General features: G+C 46.6%; 1 protein-coding gene and 1 long non-coding RNA gene across 10 annotated transcripts in view; one reads left to right on the top strand and one right to left on the bottom strand.

The window, feature by feature from the left end:
- Nucleotides 1-2,488, bottom strand: part of LOC125459816 (uncharacterized) — a 31,338-nt gene extending 28,850 nt beyond the window's left edge. Inside the window, exon 1 of the long non-coding RNA XR_007249111.2 lies at nt 2,332-2,488. This is a non-coding gene — a long non-coding RNA (uncharacterized LOC125459816). The remainder of the gene's footprint in view (nt 1-2,331) is intronic.
- LOC125459814 (hypoxanthine-guanine phosphoribosyltransferase-like) overlaps nt 2,028-15,224 on the top strand; it is a 72,891-nt gene continuing 59,694 nt past the window's right edge. For 7 of the 9 annotated variants that reach the window (XR_007249110.2, XM_048546706.2, XM_048546712.1 and 4 more), the window contains exons 1-2: nt 2,028-2,356; nt 9,371-9,477. Coding sequence is in view for 6 of the 9 variants with exons in the window: in XM_048546706.2 (XP_048402663.1) it covers nt 2,339-2,356; nt 9,371-9,477 (125 nt within the window). In the remaining 3 variants the exon portion in view is untranslated. Of the gene's footprint in view, nt 2,357-9,370; nt 9,478-9,628; nt 10,010-11,793; nt 11,941-15,224 lie in introns of those variants that run through there. The other 2 variants (XM_048546708.2, XM_048546710.1) reach the window with 2 other exon arrangements.

Raw genomic sequence — 15,224 nt, 5'->3', positions numbered from 1 at the left:
CTGCAGCCATATGGTATCAATGTGGACTTCACCAGTTTCAAAATCTCCCCTTCCCCCACTGCATCCCTAAACCAGCCCAGTTCATCCCCTCCCCCCACTGCACCACACAACCAGCCCAGCTCTTCCCCCCCACCCACTGCATCCCAAAACCAGTCCAACCTGTCTCTGCCTCCCTAACCGGTTCTTCCTCTCACCCATCCCTTCCTCCCACCCCCAGCCGCACCCCCAGCTACCTACTAACCTCATCCCACCTCCTTGACCTGTCCGTCTTCCCTGGACTGACCTATCCCCTCCCTACCTCCCCACCTACACCCTCTCCACCTATCTTCTTTGCTCTCCATCTTCGGTCCGCCTCCCCCTCTCTCCCTATTTATTCCAGTTCCCTCCCCCCATCCCCCTCTCTGATGAAGGGTCTAGGCCCGAAACGTCAGCTTTTGTGCTCCTGAGATGCTGCTTGGCCTGCTGTGTTCATCCAGCCTCACATTTTATTATCTTGGAATCTCCAGCATCTGCAGTTCCCATTATGTCTCATTCACTCCTCAAGCCTACTTCACCATTCAACAAGATCATGGCTGATCTGGTTGTAACTGCAAATGCACATTCCCACCTACACCTGGTAACCTTTCAACTAGAGATAGCAAGGTGTAGGGCTGGATGAACCCAGCAGGCCAAGCAGCATCTTAGGAGCCTGTTTTGACAGGAATCCATCCACCTCTGCGTTAAAAATAATTCAAGGACTACTTTTCATGAAGAGAGATCCGGGGACCTCAATTCTTCCAAGAAAAATACTTCAACTAATTCCTGTTCTAAATAGGCAACCCCTGATTTTTAATTAGTGACTCAGAGTTCGAGACTCTGCTACAAGAAACACGCTCTCCACAACAAACCTTTCAAAGCACTTTAGGAGTTTTTTTGTTTCAATCAAGTTGCAAGTTTGGAAAGTGCTGTGTGGAGGTTCGGGGAGACTGGGATACTAATTGACAGATGAGGGGGCAGGTCAAGATTGAATGTGGGGGAGAGGAACAGGGATCTGTGATTGAGAGGTGCAGGGTGGGCAGGTATGGGAGAAAAGTGGAGATAGGGACAGTGATAGATGAGTGTCAGGTGTTAGGGGGAAATGGGGACAGTGATTGACAGGTGGGTGGGATGTTTGGGAGAGGCGAATAGGGACAGTCATTGACAGATGGGGTTTGTTTGGGGGAGGGGAGATGGGGACAGTGATTGACAGGTGGGGGGTGGTCAGGTTTTGGGGGTGGGATGATGGGGACAGTGATTGACAGGTGGGAGCGTCTAGGTTTTGGGGGGGCAGGGAGTTGTGGACAGTGATTGACAGGTGGAGGTGGTCAGGTTTTGGGGTAGGGAGATGGGGATAGTGATTGACAGGTGGGGGTGGTCAGGTTTTGGGGTAGGGAGATGGGGATAGTGATTGACAGGTGGGGGTGGTCAGGTTTTGGGGCGGGGAGTTGGGGACAGTGATTGACAGGTGGGGGTGGTCAGGTTTTGGGGCGGGGAGTTGGGGACAGTGATTGACAGGTGGGGGAGGTCAGGTTTTGGGGCGGGGAGATGGGGACAGTGATTGACAGGTGGGCGTGTTTAGGTTTTGGGGGTGGGGAGTTGGGGACAGTGATTGACAGGTAGGGGTGGTCAGCTGAAGTGGGTGGGGAGATGGGGACAGTGATTGACAGGTAGGGGTGGTCAGGTGCTGGGGTGGGGAGATGGGGACGGTGATTGACAGGTGGGTGTGTTTAGGTTTTGGGGGTGGGGAGATGGGGACAGTGATTGACAGGTGGGGATGGTCAGGTGTTGGGGTGAGGAGATGGGGATAGTGATTGACAGGTGGGAGCGTTTAAGTTTTGGGGGTGGGGAGATGGGGAGAGTGATTGGCAGGTGGGAGTGGTCAGCTGACAGTGATTGACAGTTAGGGGTGGTCAGGCGACGGGGGTTGGGAAGAATGGGACCGTGATTGGCAGATGGGTGTGGTCAGGTTTTGGGGGTGGGGAGATGGGAAGTGATTGACAGGTGGTGGAGGCTGGTGCGTGGGATTCGAACCTGATGCAGCCAGCGTTGCCGGGGATACGCTACAGGTGACTGGATTGTCCAGGTGCGACTGAAAGTAACCATCGGGCAGCAGTGACGTCAGCGGGTATCCCCATGGCTTGTCCAGCCGCAGTGACGGCGTTGCAGCTGCTTAGCTCTTCCACCTTTTTCTAACCCAACCCCTCTTTAGGTCAGAGCAGGCAATACTCCAGCTGACGCTGCTCTTCCAAATTCAGCAGCCGGTCAACAACCTTGGGCATTTGCAGCAACAGCAACAGCTCGTCAACAACATACCTTTGCAATGGCTTCAGGACTGCTGGTAAGCATCTTCTCTCATTTCGCGCAGTGCTTCTGCATCAACCAGCTTGTTTGCTTCTGTAAGGCTCATCTTCAACAGCATTCGTACCGCGGTGACGACTTGCAATGCCATTGAGTGTATGTCTGAGAGGCGCCGTTGGTTTGTTTTTATTTCCACAATGTGCCGACCTTGCGCTGTTTAATGCCTGCATTGGGAATTTATTTGAAGCGCACATGGTTGGCATTTCTTCTGCCTTTGCATATTTGCCGGATGGTGTTTTGATATAGCGTTGAGTTAAGTTAATATTCGAGACAATTTACCCCATGACTGATTCGTCACCCTCTTAAATTGCTGTTTATGCGTGGTGTGTAAATCCCTCTTGAATTTTCCCATTCTCAGCAGTATGTGTTTTTTTTTAGATGCAAAGTTTCCCTTTCCCTCCTGTTTATAATTTCTTGTGGGCTTTCTCGTACTATTGGTTTCTTGATCCGGGCTCCGAATCTTGCGATTAAGTTTTTGGATGTATTAGTAGGTTGAACTCCTTTTGGTAAATTACCTTTTCCTCCTTGCTGATTTTGAGCAATAAGGTACAATTTGCCTTCCTTTATAAGGTTTCAGACGTGGACTTGCATTTTAAGAATAGTTGGGAACTTCTCCTGAAGGCAAGTTTCACTACAGTAATCATTGACAGCATCTAAGGAATATTGTTTGACTTTACAATGTTGAAAAGCTTTTTGGTTGGGCAGGCAGTAAGCATCTATGTTGTTTTGGTAATTTTTAAAACCAGGAGACTGAGCCCAGTCTCAGTCACATTGGACATGTCTGCTTTATGAGTCAAATCATAAAATCCCAATAGTGCAGACAGAGGCCATTTGGCCCACTTGAGTTGTACTTACTCTCCAAACAGCGACCCACTCAGAACTAGGTGCTGCCTCCCTCCCTCTGTGCACCCCTCCCCCCATAATTTCCCAGGCTGCATACCAAGCCTGCATATTCCTGGACACTCTGGGTAATTTAGCATAGAAATCCACCTAATTTGTACATCTTTGGACTGTAGGAGGAAACTGGAGCACCAGGAGGAAACCAACGTAGGTGCAGGGAGAATGTGCAAACTCCACACATCCTGACACCCAAGACTGAAATCAAACCTGGCCCTATGGTGTGATGAGACAGCAGTAGTAAGCACTGAGCTGTCATGCCACCAGTTAGTTTCTTTAATGTCCCATTGGAGTCAACAGAACTGTGTGTAATTTTCCATTAAAAACAGCATTTGTTCCTTTGTGACTGAAACTGACTAAAGTACCCTATATATCAACTCTTGTGTCCACATACTTCTCATCTGGGCTGTATTTATTTTGTTGTTACATGGGATCTCAGTACTCTGGATGCTATTGAGTTGACAAATGTGAGAATTAAGGCCTATTCCCATTCAGGTTTTTCCCCCTCATCTTTGAGTGGCCAATTTGACAACACTGTGGTCTTTATTTTCTACAAATCAGAACACAATCATGTATACTAAGTACCTTAAGCATGAGCTAACTGACTGCACCATGAAATGTACCAACAGGAGTAGATAAGCTAAAGTTCATCTTTTCAATCAGATCTCGATCCTTAACCCTATTGATGATCTGCTATTTATTACTAAAATCTGTAGTCTTCTGGATTAAAATTAACCAAATAATTTGCAGAAAAAATTGCTAAAGCTTTTCGTTTTAAACTCATCGGTCAATTCACGAGAATACCAATTCAGTGGGGAAAAAATACAGAATTCTTTTGTACAGAGTGAGATGAGTGCTGGTTGATTGGCAAGTGTACTGTGGTGAAGTTGTTGCCATGGAGAATGCTCCCATTGATAGTCACTATTAGATTTTGTTTAAATTTTAAACCAGGCAGGTTGACTGATCAGAGTACTGACCTAAGAAATGTACCTGCAAGTGCTGTCATCTATTTTAAATTGAAAAAGGTGCACTTTGTCCTCTCTGTCTGCCAAACAAATGTATTCTTGCAAATTGTGTGCAAAATGAAAAAACTTCTTGATGAAGTTAATTCTAAGAACAATGCTCCAGTCTTATACAATTGAATGCCTGTGTGCGTATATCCTCACCTACTTTTTGGTAGGCTTTTATCTTGGTGAGGTGGTGGTTTATGTCCTGGTGATGAACTGAGTTAAGATCATCCAGTGTGACTCAAGAGTTCTACTCTGCCAATACTGTCTTTGTGCCTTATCCAGAAGGTGGCCAACCTTTTGAAGTTTACTACCACAGAAGGCTGTGAAGGCAAGGTTAGAGAGTGTGTTCAAGAAGAGAGAATTTTTAGATATTAAAGACAGTAAGGGGTCTAGAGAAAAAACAGGAATGTGGTGTTCGGACAAAGTTGAGACATCATTGGCCATGATCTCATTGATTGGCCGTTTGAGCTTGCTCTTGCAAACGGCCTATGCTTTTATTTTATTCATTCATGGGATAAAGGTGTCAATGGATTGGCCATCCCTAATTACCCAGGGCAGGAGTCAACTGTTGCTATGGATCTGGAGTCACACATCGGCCAGACCAGGTAAGAATGGCAGTTTCCTTCCTTCAAGAACATTAGTGAACAATCAACATTCATGTTTTGTTTTTATTGAATTCAAATTCCACCATCTATGGTTGTAGGATCTGAACCTGGGTCTCTGGATTAACAGTGATAATACATCTAGGCCATCACTGCCTCCTAGTTTGTGTTTCACTGCTGAGGAGGATAGTGGGTTGTGAGGGTGCATGGCACATTTCACTATTCTGTTGCCTGAGTGCTTTTCTTTGCCAACAGTACTCCTCTAATGACCCTCCAAACATGTAGCATCCTCAGAAGTTATGGTTGTCAGCAAGCGTCTGTCAGTTGTCAATATCAATATTAGTCGTTTTCCTATTTCAATGGAAGATCTCCTTGCGGTGGAAGTATGGACGCCCAGCGGATAACAACCTTCTTGCCAATTTATAGCTCTTTAGATGGTTAGTGCAGACTCAGTGGGCCAAATGGACCCCTCTGCACTTTGGGATTTAACAATTCTAAACGGTTACTTATGCAAATATAAGCTGGGCCTTTTTTAATTATTTAATCCTCGAATGTGGGTGTCACACGTTAAGCCAGCATTTGTTATCCATTTTCAATTGCTGTTCAGGGAATATTGACTGCCTACTTCAGCCATTGTTGTCATTGATTTGAAAGTGATCCACAGTGCTGTCAAGAATTTGTCCCAGAGATTGTTTCTTCACCATGAAATAGTTTAAAATCCATATGATGTGTGGCTTGGAGGGGAGCTTGTGGGCAGTGGTGTTCCCATGTACCTGCTGTTGTCTTTGTCGATTTTAATACTGTTTGTGTATTCGGAAGGTGCTACGTAAAGAGCCTTTCTGAAGTGCGTCATGTTGATGGTACATATTGTTGCCACGGTGCATTGATGGAAGCAGTAACCAGTCAAACTGTCCATTTTTTTGTTTTTACTATTTAAGCATTTGTCCACTTTATTTTAAAGGATTTGAACAAGAGTCCAGGCCTGAGTGTAAGACCTTTTTCAGATTAAAAGTTTGACACCATTTTGCTTGAGTTAGCTGACCTCAAAAAGTGCGTTGCTGAGACTTGAACTCCAGGTCTCCAGTTTACAAGACAAATACTTTAACCCATTAGCCATGGCCTTGAGCAAGGATTTGAAGGTGTGTTGTAGCAGCTCTCTTCAGAATTAGTTCCACTCGGTCAATAATAAGGAGTTAGAAAAGGATCCATAAAGATGATGTTATAACTCCGCGATAGTAGGAACTGCTGAACCTAAAATCAGAGAGCCCTGTGTGGAGCCGGAGGAACACAGCAGGCCAGGCAGCATCAGAGGAACAGGAAAGCTGACGTTTCGAGTCAGGACCCTTCTTCAGAAATGGGGGAGGGGAAGGGGAAATCTGAAATAAATAGGGAGAGAGGGGGAGGTGGATGAAAGGTGGCTAGAGGAGAAGATAGGTGGAGAGGAGGCAGACAAGTCAGAGGTGGGGATAGAGCCAGTAAAGTTGAGTGTATGTAGGCAGGGAGGAGATGGGTCAGTCTAGGGAGGATGGACAAGTCAAGGGGGCAGGATGAGGTTAGTAGGTGGAGATGGGCGTGGAGCTTCAGGTGGGAGGAGGGGATAGGTGGGAGGAAGGACAGGTTAGGGAGGTGGGGATGGGCTGGGCTGGTTTTAGGATGCAGTAGTGGGAGGGAAGATTTTGAAGCTTGTGAAGTCCACATTGATACCATTGGGCTGCAGGGTTACCAAGTGGAATGAGTTGCTGTTCCTGCAACCTTCAGGGTGCATCATTGAGGCACTGCACGAGGCCCAAGATGGAAATTTCATCAGGAATGGGAGGGGGAGTTAAAATGGTTCGCGACTGGGAGGTGCAGTTGTTTATTGTGAACCGAGCGGAGGTGTTCTGCAAAGCGGTCCCCAAGCCTCCGCTTGGTTTCCCCAACGTAGGGGAGACCACAGCAGGTACAGCGGATACAGTATACCACATTGGCAGATGTGCAGGTAAACCTCTGCTTGATGTGGAAAGTCTTGGGCCTGGGATGGGGGTGAGGGAGGAGGTGTGGGGGCAGATGTAGCCCTTCCTGCGGTTGCAGGGAAAAGTGCCAGGTGTGGTGGTGCTGGAGGGGAGTGTGGGGTGGACAAGGGAGTCACAGAGAGAGTGGTGCCTCCAGAAAGCAGACAAGGGTGGGGAGGGAAAAATGTCTTTGGTGGTGTGCCCGGCCAGGTTCCGTTTGCATGCCAAGCTGAGATATTGCCGTGAGCCACTGAGACTAGGCTGGGACACACGTGGAGTGGCCGGGAGGTGGAATATGGATTATCTTCTTCTTTTGTGGAGCCAGCACAATTGAAGCAGAAACATAAGTGAAAATCTTTTTTAAATTAATTGATTCAGCTCTGCTCTCAACAGCATGTCTTCACCTCAAACCTAAATGAGCACCTTCTGTAGCATCCTGTTTCTAATTGTCTCTGACTAAGATTAGTTACCTCACACTACGTGGCTTACACACATAAGGATTTTAAATGTATATCTGAAGCTAATTCATCTGTCCCTTTTTATAAACAGGAAATGTTATGTTATATACTGAAAGTAGATGATTGCTCCACTCTTTGTTAGGGGGACAAGGGATAGTTTGGTAAAGCAAGCATTTAAATTAGTGAGCACAGTGCACTGTGATTGAACCATTATGAATACCATAGAAACATTTAGTGATTGAATGGAGAAGAAAAACAAAAACGTTGTCATTGGGGCTTAATTTTTCCTTCCCCAACGGCAAGACTGAATTGCAGCAATTGTGATTCTCTTATTGTGGCCTCTGACCGTACGGTTAGCAGAAAGCATTCCTTTCTTGTCATAACTTGTTTCTTAATGCGGAACCAGAACATTTCAGAACTCTGGCATCGACATGATGTACAAGATTGCTTGTACCAGTTGTTCAGAGTTCAGACATTAACGTAACCACAGGTACATCCGCCTAGACACTAGCTCAGGAAGCTCCAGGCTTTTGGCCATAGACTATTGCTTGATATTGACAGAAAGTATGCTGTAAGGATGGTATGATTGGTCACTGTCTTGAGAACGTGACTGCATGCATTGAGTTCTAGATGATAAAAATGGGAAGAGCTGAAAGTATGTAGCAACCTCTAGGAAAAGGATTTTTGCATCCACTATGGGCCTTAGAATGAATTTGGGTTGCCAGGCTTGGGTATTTGCATTGCAAATGCATGCGCTCTGAGGCACTGTTGGAAGTCTCCTCTTGCGCGCACACATGTTAACAGAGTGGTTGTAAAAGATCCCAAGGTACTATTTCCAAGAAAAGCAGGAAAGTTCTCATGAAAGCCATGACCAATATTTTGTCCCTTTTAACCAGTGGAAGTACAACGGGTGATCTAGTCACTTACATTCCCATTGCTGTTTGTGGAATCTTGGATTGGCTGCTGTTTTTTTCTACATTACAACAACATCACTTTGGGAGAGGGTGGGTGTTGGGGGTGGGGGAAGGTGGGGGGGAAAAGGTACTTCATCAGTTATAGATAACAACGTGTGGAGCTGGATGAACACAGCAGGCCAAGCAGCATCTTAGGAGCACAAAAGCTGACGTTTCGGGTCTAGACCCTTCATCAGAGAGGGGGATGGGGAGAGGGTTCTGGAATAAATAGGGATAGAGGCGGAGGCGGACCGAAGATGGAGAGAAAACAAGATAGGTAGGGAGGGAATAGGTTAGTCCAGGGAAGACGGACAGGTCAAAGGAGGTGGGATGAGGTTAGTAGGTAGGAAATGGAGGTGCGGCTTGAGATGGGAGAAAGGGATGGGTGGGAGGCAGAGACAGGCTGGGCTGGTTTTGGGATGCAGTGGGGGGAGGGGATGAACTGGGCTGGTTGTGGGATGCGGTGGGGGAATCTCAAGCCGCACCTCCATTTCCTACCTACTAACCTCATCCCACCCCCTTTGACCTGTCCGTCTTCCCTGGACTGACCTATTCCCTCCCTACCTATACTCTCCTCTCTACCTATCTTGTTTTCTCTCCATCTTCGGTCCGCCTCCGCCTCTCTCCCTATTTATTCCAGAACCCTCTCCCCATTCCCCTCTCTGATGAAGGGTCCAGACCCGAAACGTCAGCTTTTGTGCTCCTAAGATGCTGCTTGGCCTGCTGTGTTCATCCAGCTCCACACTTTGTTATCTTTGGATTCTCCAGCATCTGCAGTTCCCATTATCTCATCAGTTAGAGAGTGTTTCAGCATGTTTCACAACTTTGATCCTAAGTAAATGCTGCTTTTCTTTTCTTTTCCTTTTGGATGTCTTGTCTTCCTTCCCTTATTTATGTGATGAGTGCCTTGACCTCCCGCTATCTATCTTCTACTAGTGGCAGCTTCATTGAAAAACCCAGCAATAAAGCTACCGAAAAACAAGGCTGTTTGATATATGAAGCCCCTTTTTGCGTCATCACTGAGATGCAATGGACGCATTGGAATAAATCTGGAATTAATTTATCATTTTTTGATTTCTGCAGATCAGTGACAATGAAAGCGGTTACGACCCTGAGATGTTTTGTATCCCCAAACACTACATAGAGGATCTGGAAAGGGTTTTCATTCCTCATGGCCTTATTATGGACCGGTAAGAAATTAGCCTTCATGCTTTCCATTGGGTGTCCTCCATTTGTTCTCCAGTTAATGTACTCTGTAACAGTTTACTGTGGGCTCTGTGATCTGAAACAGCATTTTTAAAAATCTACTTGAATATGATTTGCCTCTTGTTTTGTTCGCAGGTGGAAGGTCAAGTTAAGAAGGCTAGTCAAACACATAGGATCCTGGCGTTTTGGGAACAGAGACTTAGAATGCAAAAGAAACCATGAATGTTGTGCAAAAATCTTAGAAATCACTGAGCTCCAGTTAGGTGATTGAATTGTGTTTTTGCTAGTATGCTTTTAGAAAAGGTGTCGTGACCTCAGGATGTAATTTACGACACCAGAGAAGAGGACTTTAAGCTTAGACATAAATACGAAATTGGTTGAATAGCAAGAAGTAGAGAGAAGTGACTCTCTTGATCCGCCTCTGGCCTGAGGGATGGTACTAATGGGATAAACTATCAACAATACATCATATCAATCTTCTGTGAATGACCCTAACAGGTCACCATCTCAGAATTTGTAAGTATCATGAAACTTGAGAGAATTATGAACTGAGGAGTAAAGTGACACAAAAGTACATAAAACTTCATCTGCTCATTCTATTTTATGCAGATAGGTGCAAGGTGATGCATTTGGATGGGAAAATGAGACAGAACATTTAATAAAGGATAAAATTCTAAAGGGGGTGCAAGAGCAGAGGGATCTTGGTAGTGCAGTCACCACAGTCGCAGAGGACCGTGTGGCCATGACAGGATGAGAGAGAAATGACTGGTACTGGTTAAACCTGAGGGTCACTATGCCTCAGGTGAAGGGGACAGGCTGAGAAGGAGCACACTTCACATTAACCTCAGCTCGTGCAAGAATTGAACCAACATTTTATGGCAGTACTGTGCTTCACCAAACCAGCAGCCTGAGCTAACCAACAGATGCACAAAGAGCTGAAGGTGGCAGGTCAGGCTGAGAAAAATACAGGATGCTGTGCTTTACAATTAAAAAGTAACAAGTCCAAGGCAATGAAATTGTGATGTCTTCACGAAGCACTGGTTTGGACTCAGTCGGAGTATCGTACTCCAAATTGGACACTGCTACACTTCAGTAACGATGTGAGGGCATTGGAGGGAGGCCGAGAAAGATTTTTGGTAAATAGCTAAGTGACACTGGTTACATGGATTGATTGGCAAAGCTAGAGCTGCTTTCTTTTAGAAAGAGTTAGTTGAGGTTTGAGTGACGTGCTCAAAATCATGAGCGATCTAACAAGTAGGTAAGGAGAAGTTTTTCCTATTGGTGGAAAGGTTCAGAACCTGAAGACATTAAATCAATGGGTTTGACAACATAGGTGAAGTGAGGAAAAAAAATTGAAACATAGCGAGCAGCTAGAATCTGAAATGCCTTGCCTTAAGTGTTGGAGGCAGACTCCATTGTGAGTTTCAAATGAGAATCTGATAATCTGAAGAGAGGAAAATTTTGCAGGGGTTTGGTGGCAAATGTAAAGGAGTGGGACCAATCAAGCATTACGTCACGAGGGGCTGACTCTGGGGATACATCAGAGCCGATCGGTGGTGCCCAAAGCTCTAAGGTGGCAAGCGCTAGGGCCAAAGGCCTGAGTCCAGGACAGCACCAGAGATTGTGATTTCTGTCCTTGCTCCTAGCAGTTATCAGGAGCCAGCATTGACATGATCCACAGAATGGTTTCCATCTACATTGTTACTGTTCTGTGACTCAATTGTATGGCTGGATATTCCCCTTGGAGCAGACAAAGATATGTAATGATTTAACAGAAGTATTCACAACTACCAGCACTATGATAGAGTAAGTGAGAATTTGATTCCATTGCCAGAAGGATTGATGACTAGAGGACCCCAATACTTAGTAATTAGGAAAGAACCTGAGGCGACATGAGAAATTGTTTTCAGCAGAGAGCTGTTATGATCTGGGACAGGATTACCTGAAAGGGTTGTTGAAGCCTGCAGAGTCAGGGACAGAAATCACTGGCTGGGGATTCCAGCCTTTAACCTTTTGACCTGATGACAGTGAGCCCCTGTTATTGATCTTTAATTGCCTGCTCTCCCAGACCCTGGTGGAAGCAGATTTAGTTGTAACTTCAAAAAGAAATTTTATACATCGATCAAAACAAAATGGACAAGTCCACTTGGGTCCATAAGCCATCTGGGATGTGTCTTTCAAAGAATCGATGTAAGGCCTCTATGCTGCATGTATCTTTGCATGTGAATGTGCTAATAATTGTTCATTGTTTAATAGACTTTTTGTTTTGGATTTTTTTCTCCTTTACCCTGATACCCAAGTGCATTTGCTGCTTTATAATGTTATTTATGGATCTGTGTTGAGAACTGGCAACTATCCAATTTGAATGCCAGCTGAAGTTTGCTTTGAAGTACATGAAGAGCTATATCCCCTCTCCCCGCACCAAACCAGCTGTGCCACTTGAACAAGTGAGTTCAGAAATCCAATGTCTTAGACTTCAAAAAATAGGTCAATAGTTTTCAATGCTGAGGAGCTGTGGGAGGAACAGACCATAATTTATCAAAGACTTTAGGAGCCGGAGTTTTGCTAAATGATGGATTGTGTCGAGTGCTTTCTCTCCTGCTTTAAAGAAGGGAAAAAGCATAACCTAAAATTTTACAAATCGCAAAATTGTTGTTTACTTAAGTGTTGGGAAAAACTCAACAGTTCAGGAAGCTTTGTTGACTGTTTGTGGTTTTAGTTTGACAGGTGACCAGCAGGCAGCAGAGTCGGGGGTGGGGGCGGGGTGTTGGAGGTGGGTTGCTTGGAGAGCACTGTAACTTGGGGTACAGTGCCACTGGCACTCTGTTCACCATTGAGCTGTACCATGCCCCCACCTAGATTTTGAGTGACACGGAGTTTTTTTTTGGGTGGGGCGAGAGGGGTGTTAGGGGCGTCCATGTTGGGCAGATCGTCCACCAGTGGCTCTGCTAAGGGCCTCATCCCAGTCTGATGTGAGGGGAGAGGCTTATACTTGACTTGGAGCGTGGCAGATTTTAACCCTCTGGGCAGCTGGCCAGTTAGCTTGGGTGTTGTCTGATGATGAGTGCCTGCACCAGGTACCTTGTGTCAATTGGGGCTGTACCCCTCCATTTTAGCTCCCTACATCCACATTGCCCATTCAAGACACCGAGGCCCAGCCCCACCCAATCCAAAATGTACTCTCTCTCTAACTTAGCCATGGCTACAACCTCTGGTTCTTTTGATATCTAATTCACAATTTAAGTCCTGCAGATGTGTGGAAGTTGAGTTTTAAAGGACCATTTGAGATTGTAGACTTGCTTGCTGAGCCAGTGTGTTGAGTTGCAAGTGTTTTGTCACCCTGCTCGGTAACATTGTCAGTGCACCTCTGGTGAAGCATTAGTGCTCAGTCCCGTTTGTTGCTTATATGCCTTGGTTTGCTGGGTTGGTTGGCATCGACACTTCATCCAGTTCACCAACACCTTCCACCCCAACCTCAAGTTCACCTGGGCCATCTCCAGCACATCCCTCACCTTCCTGGACCTCTGCCTCCATCTCAGGCAACCAGCTTGTAACTGATGCCCACTTCAAGCCCACCGACTCCCACAGCTACCGAGAATACACCACCACCCACCCACCCTCCTGCAAAAATTCCATCCCCTATTCCCAATTCCTCCGCCTCCGCCGCAACTGCTCCCACGATGAGGCATTCCATTCCCACACGTCCCAGATGTCCAAGTTCTTCAAGGACCGCAACTAGCTGCCGCCCCCCCACAGCGGCCGCAAACGCCCTTGACCACGTCTCCCGCATTTCCTGCAACACACCTCTCTCACCCCGTCCCCGCCACAATCGCTCTGAGGATCCCCCTCATTCTCACACACTACCCCACCAACCTCCCGGATACAACGCATCATCCTCCGACACTTCCGCCATCTACAATCCAACCAAACCACCCAAGACATTTTTTCCATCCCCACCCTTGTCTGCTTACCGGAGAGACCACTCTCTCCGTGACTCCCTTGTTCGCTCCACACTGCCCTCCAACCCCACCACACCCGGCACCTTCCCCTGCAACCGCAGGAAATGCTACACTTGTCCCCACACCTCCCTCACCCCTATCCCAGGCCCCAAGATGACTTTCCATATTAAGCAGAGGTTCACCTGCACATCTGCCAATGTGGTATACTGTATCCATTGTACCCGGTGTGGCCTCCTCTACATTGGGGAAACCAAGCGGAGGCTTGGGGACCACTTTGCAGAACACCTACGCTCGGTTCGCAATAAACAACTGCACCTCCCAGTCGCGAACCATTTTAACTCCCCCCTCCCATTCCTGATGAAATTTCCATCTTGGGCCTCCTGCAGTGCCACAATGATGCCACCCGAAGGTTGCAGGAACAGCAACTCATATTCCGCTTGGGAACCCTGCAGCCCAATGGAATTATGTGGACTTCACCAGCTTCAAAATCTCCCCTTCCCCCACTGCATCCCTAAACCAGCCCAGCCTGTCTCTGCCTCCCTAACCTGTTCTTCCTCTCACCCATCCCTTCCTCCCACCCAAGCCGCACCTCCATTTCCTACCTACTAACCTCATCCCACCTCCTTGACCTGTCCGTCTTCCCTGGACTGACCTATCCCCACCTATACTCTCCTCTCCACCTATCTTCTTTTCCCTCCATCTTCGTTCCGCCTCCCCACCTCCCTATTTATTCCAGAACCCTCACCCCATCCCCCTCTCTGAAGGGTCTAGGCCTGAAACGTCAGCTTTTGTGCTCCTGAGATGCTGCTTGACTGCTGTGTTCATCCAGCTCCACACTTTGTTATCTATGGTTAGCATTGCATCGGATTTTGTTTTTGTGGTTTGTGTTAGGTTTAATTCAACATGTTTGGAATGCCAGGCCTCCAGGAATTCCCTGACATGCCTCTGGCTTGTATTGTTATGGATGTGTTTTAGATTAGATTAGATTCGCTACAGTGTGGAAACAGGCCCTTCGGCCCAACAAGTCCACACCGCCGCTTGAAGATCCCACACGCCCCTGAACACTACAGGTGACTTAGCATGGCCGATTCACCTAGCCTGCACATCTTTGGACTCTGGGAGGAAACCGGAGTACCTGGAGCAAACCCATGCAGACACAGGGAGAACGTGCAGACTTCTCACACAGTTGCCCGAGGCTGGAATCCAACCCAGGTCCTTGGCACTGAGGCTGCAGTGCTAACCACTGAGCCACCGTGCCATCCGAGTCAAATTTGTCTTCCTTTGTCCATTTGAATTGAGACCAGTGAGAATGGGTAGTGTCTCTTGGTGGCCTGTTGGTGTTCATGTTAGCTTTTATTGTTCATTTTCTTCCAGTTTGGCCTAGCTTTCACTGTCCTTGCATGGTATTTTGTATGTTAAGTTAATTTTACTGGCTGTGGGCGTGGGGTCCTCTGAGTGAGAAATTACGTGCCAAAAAATTTTAAACTCCAATGCAACTGACCAAGAATGGACATGCACACTGGAACAAGCCATTACCATTTCGCAACAAAAGACTAGCACACAGAAAAGAAAAGGCTACAAGAAGGACTATCTAAACTCCCCCACAACAATGACACTGATAACACAAAAACACAGATCAAGAATATTGCAGACTGATCACTTGCAGACACAGAAGACTGTCCTCGTATGTGGACTGAACTATAATTACAGATATGCCAAAAAACCTGACTTGGGCTGCACTGGAATCAACACTGGAAAAAAAATACCAGAGT

The sequence above is a fragment of the Stegostoma tigrinum genome, chromosome 16, assembly GCF_030684315.1.
Source record: "Stegostoma tigrinum isolate sSteTig4 chromosome 16, sSteTig4.hap1, whole genome shotgun sequence".
In the NCBI taxonomy this organism is placed as follows: domain Eukaryota; kingdom Metazoa; phylum Chordata; class Chondrichthyes; order Orectolobiformes; family Stegostomatidae; genus Stegostoma; species Stegostoma tigrinum.
This window is presented reverse-complemented; position numbering and strand designations above follow the sequence as displayed.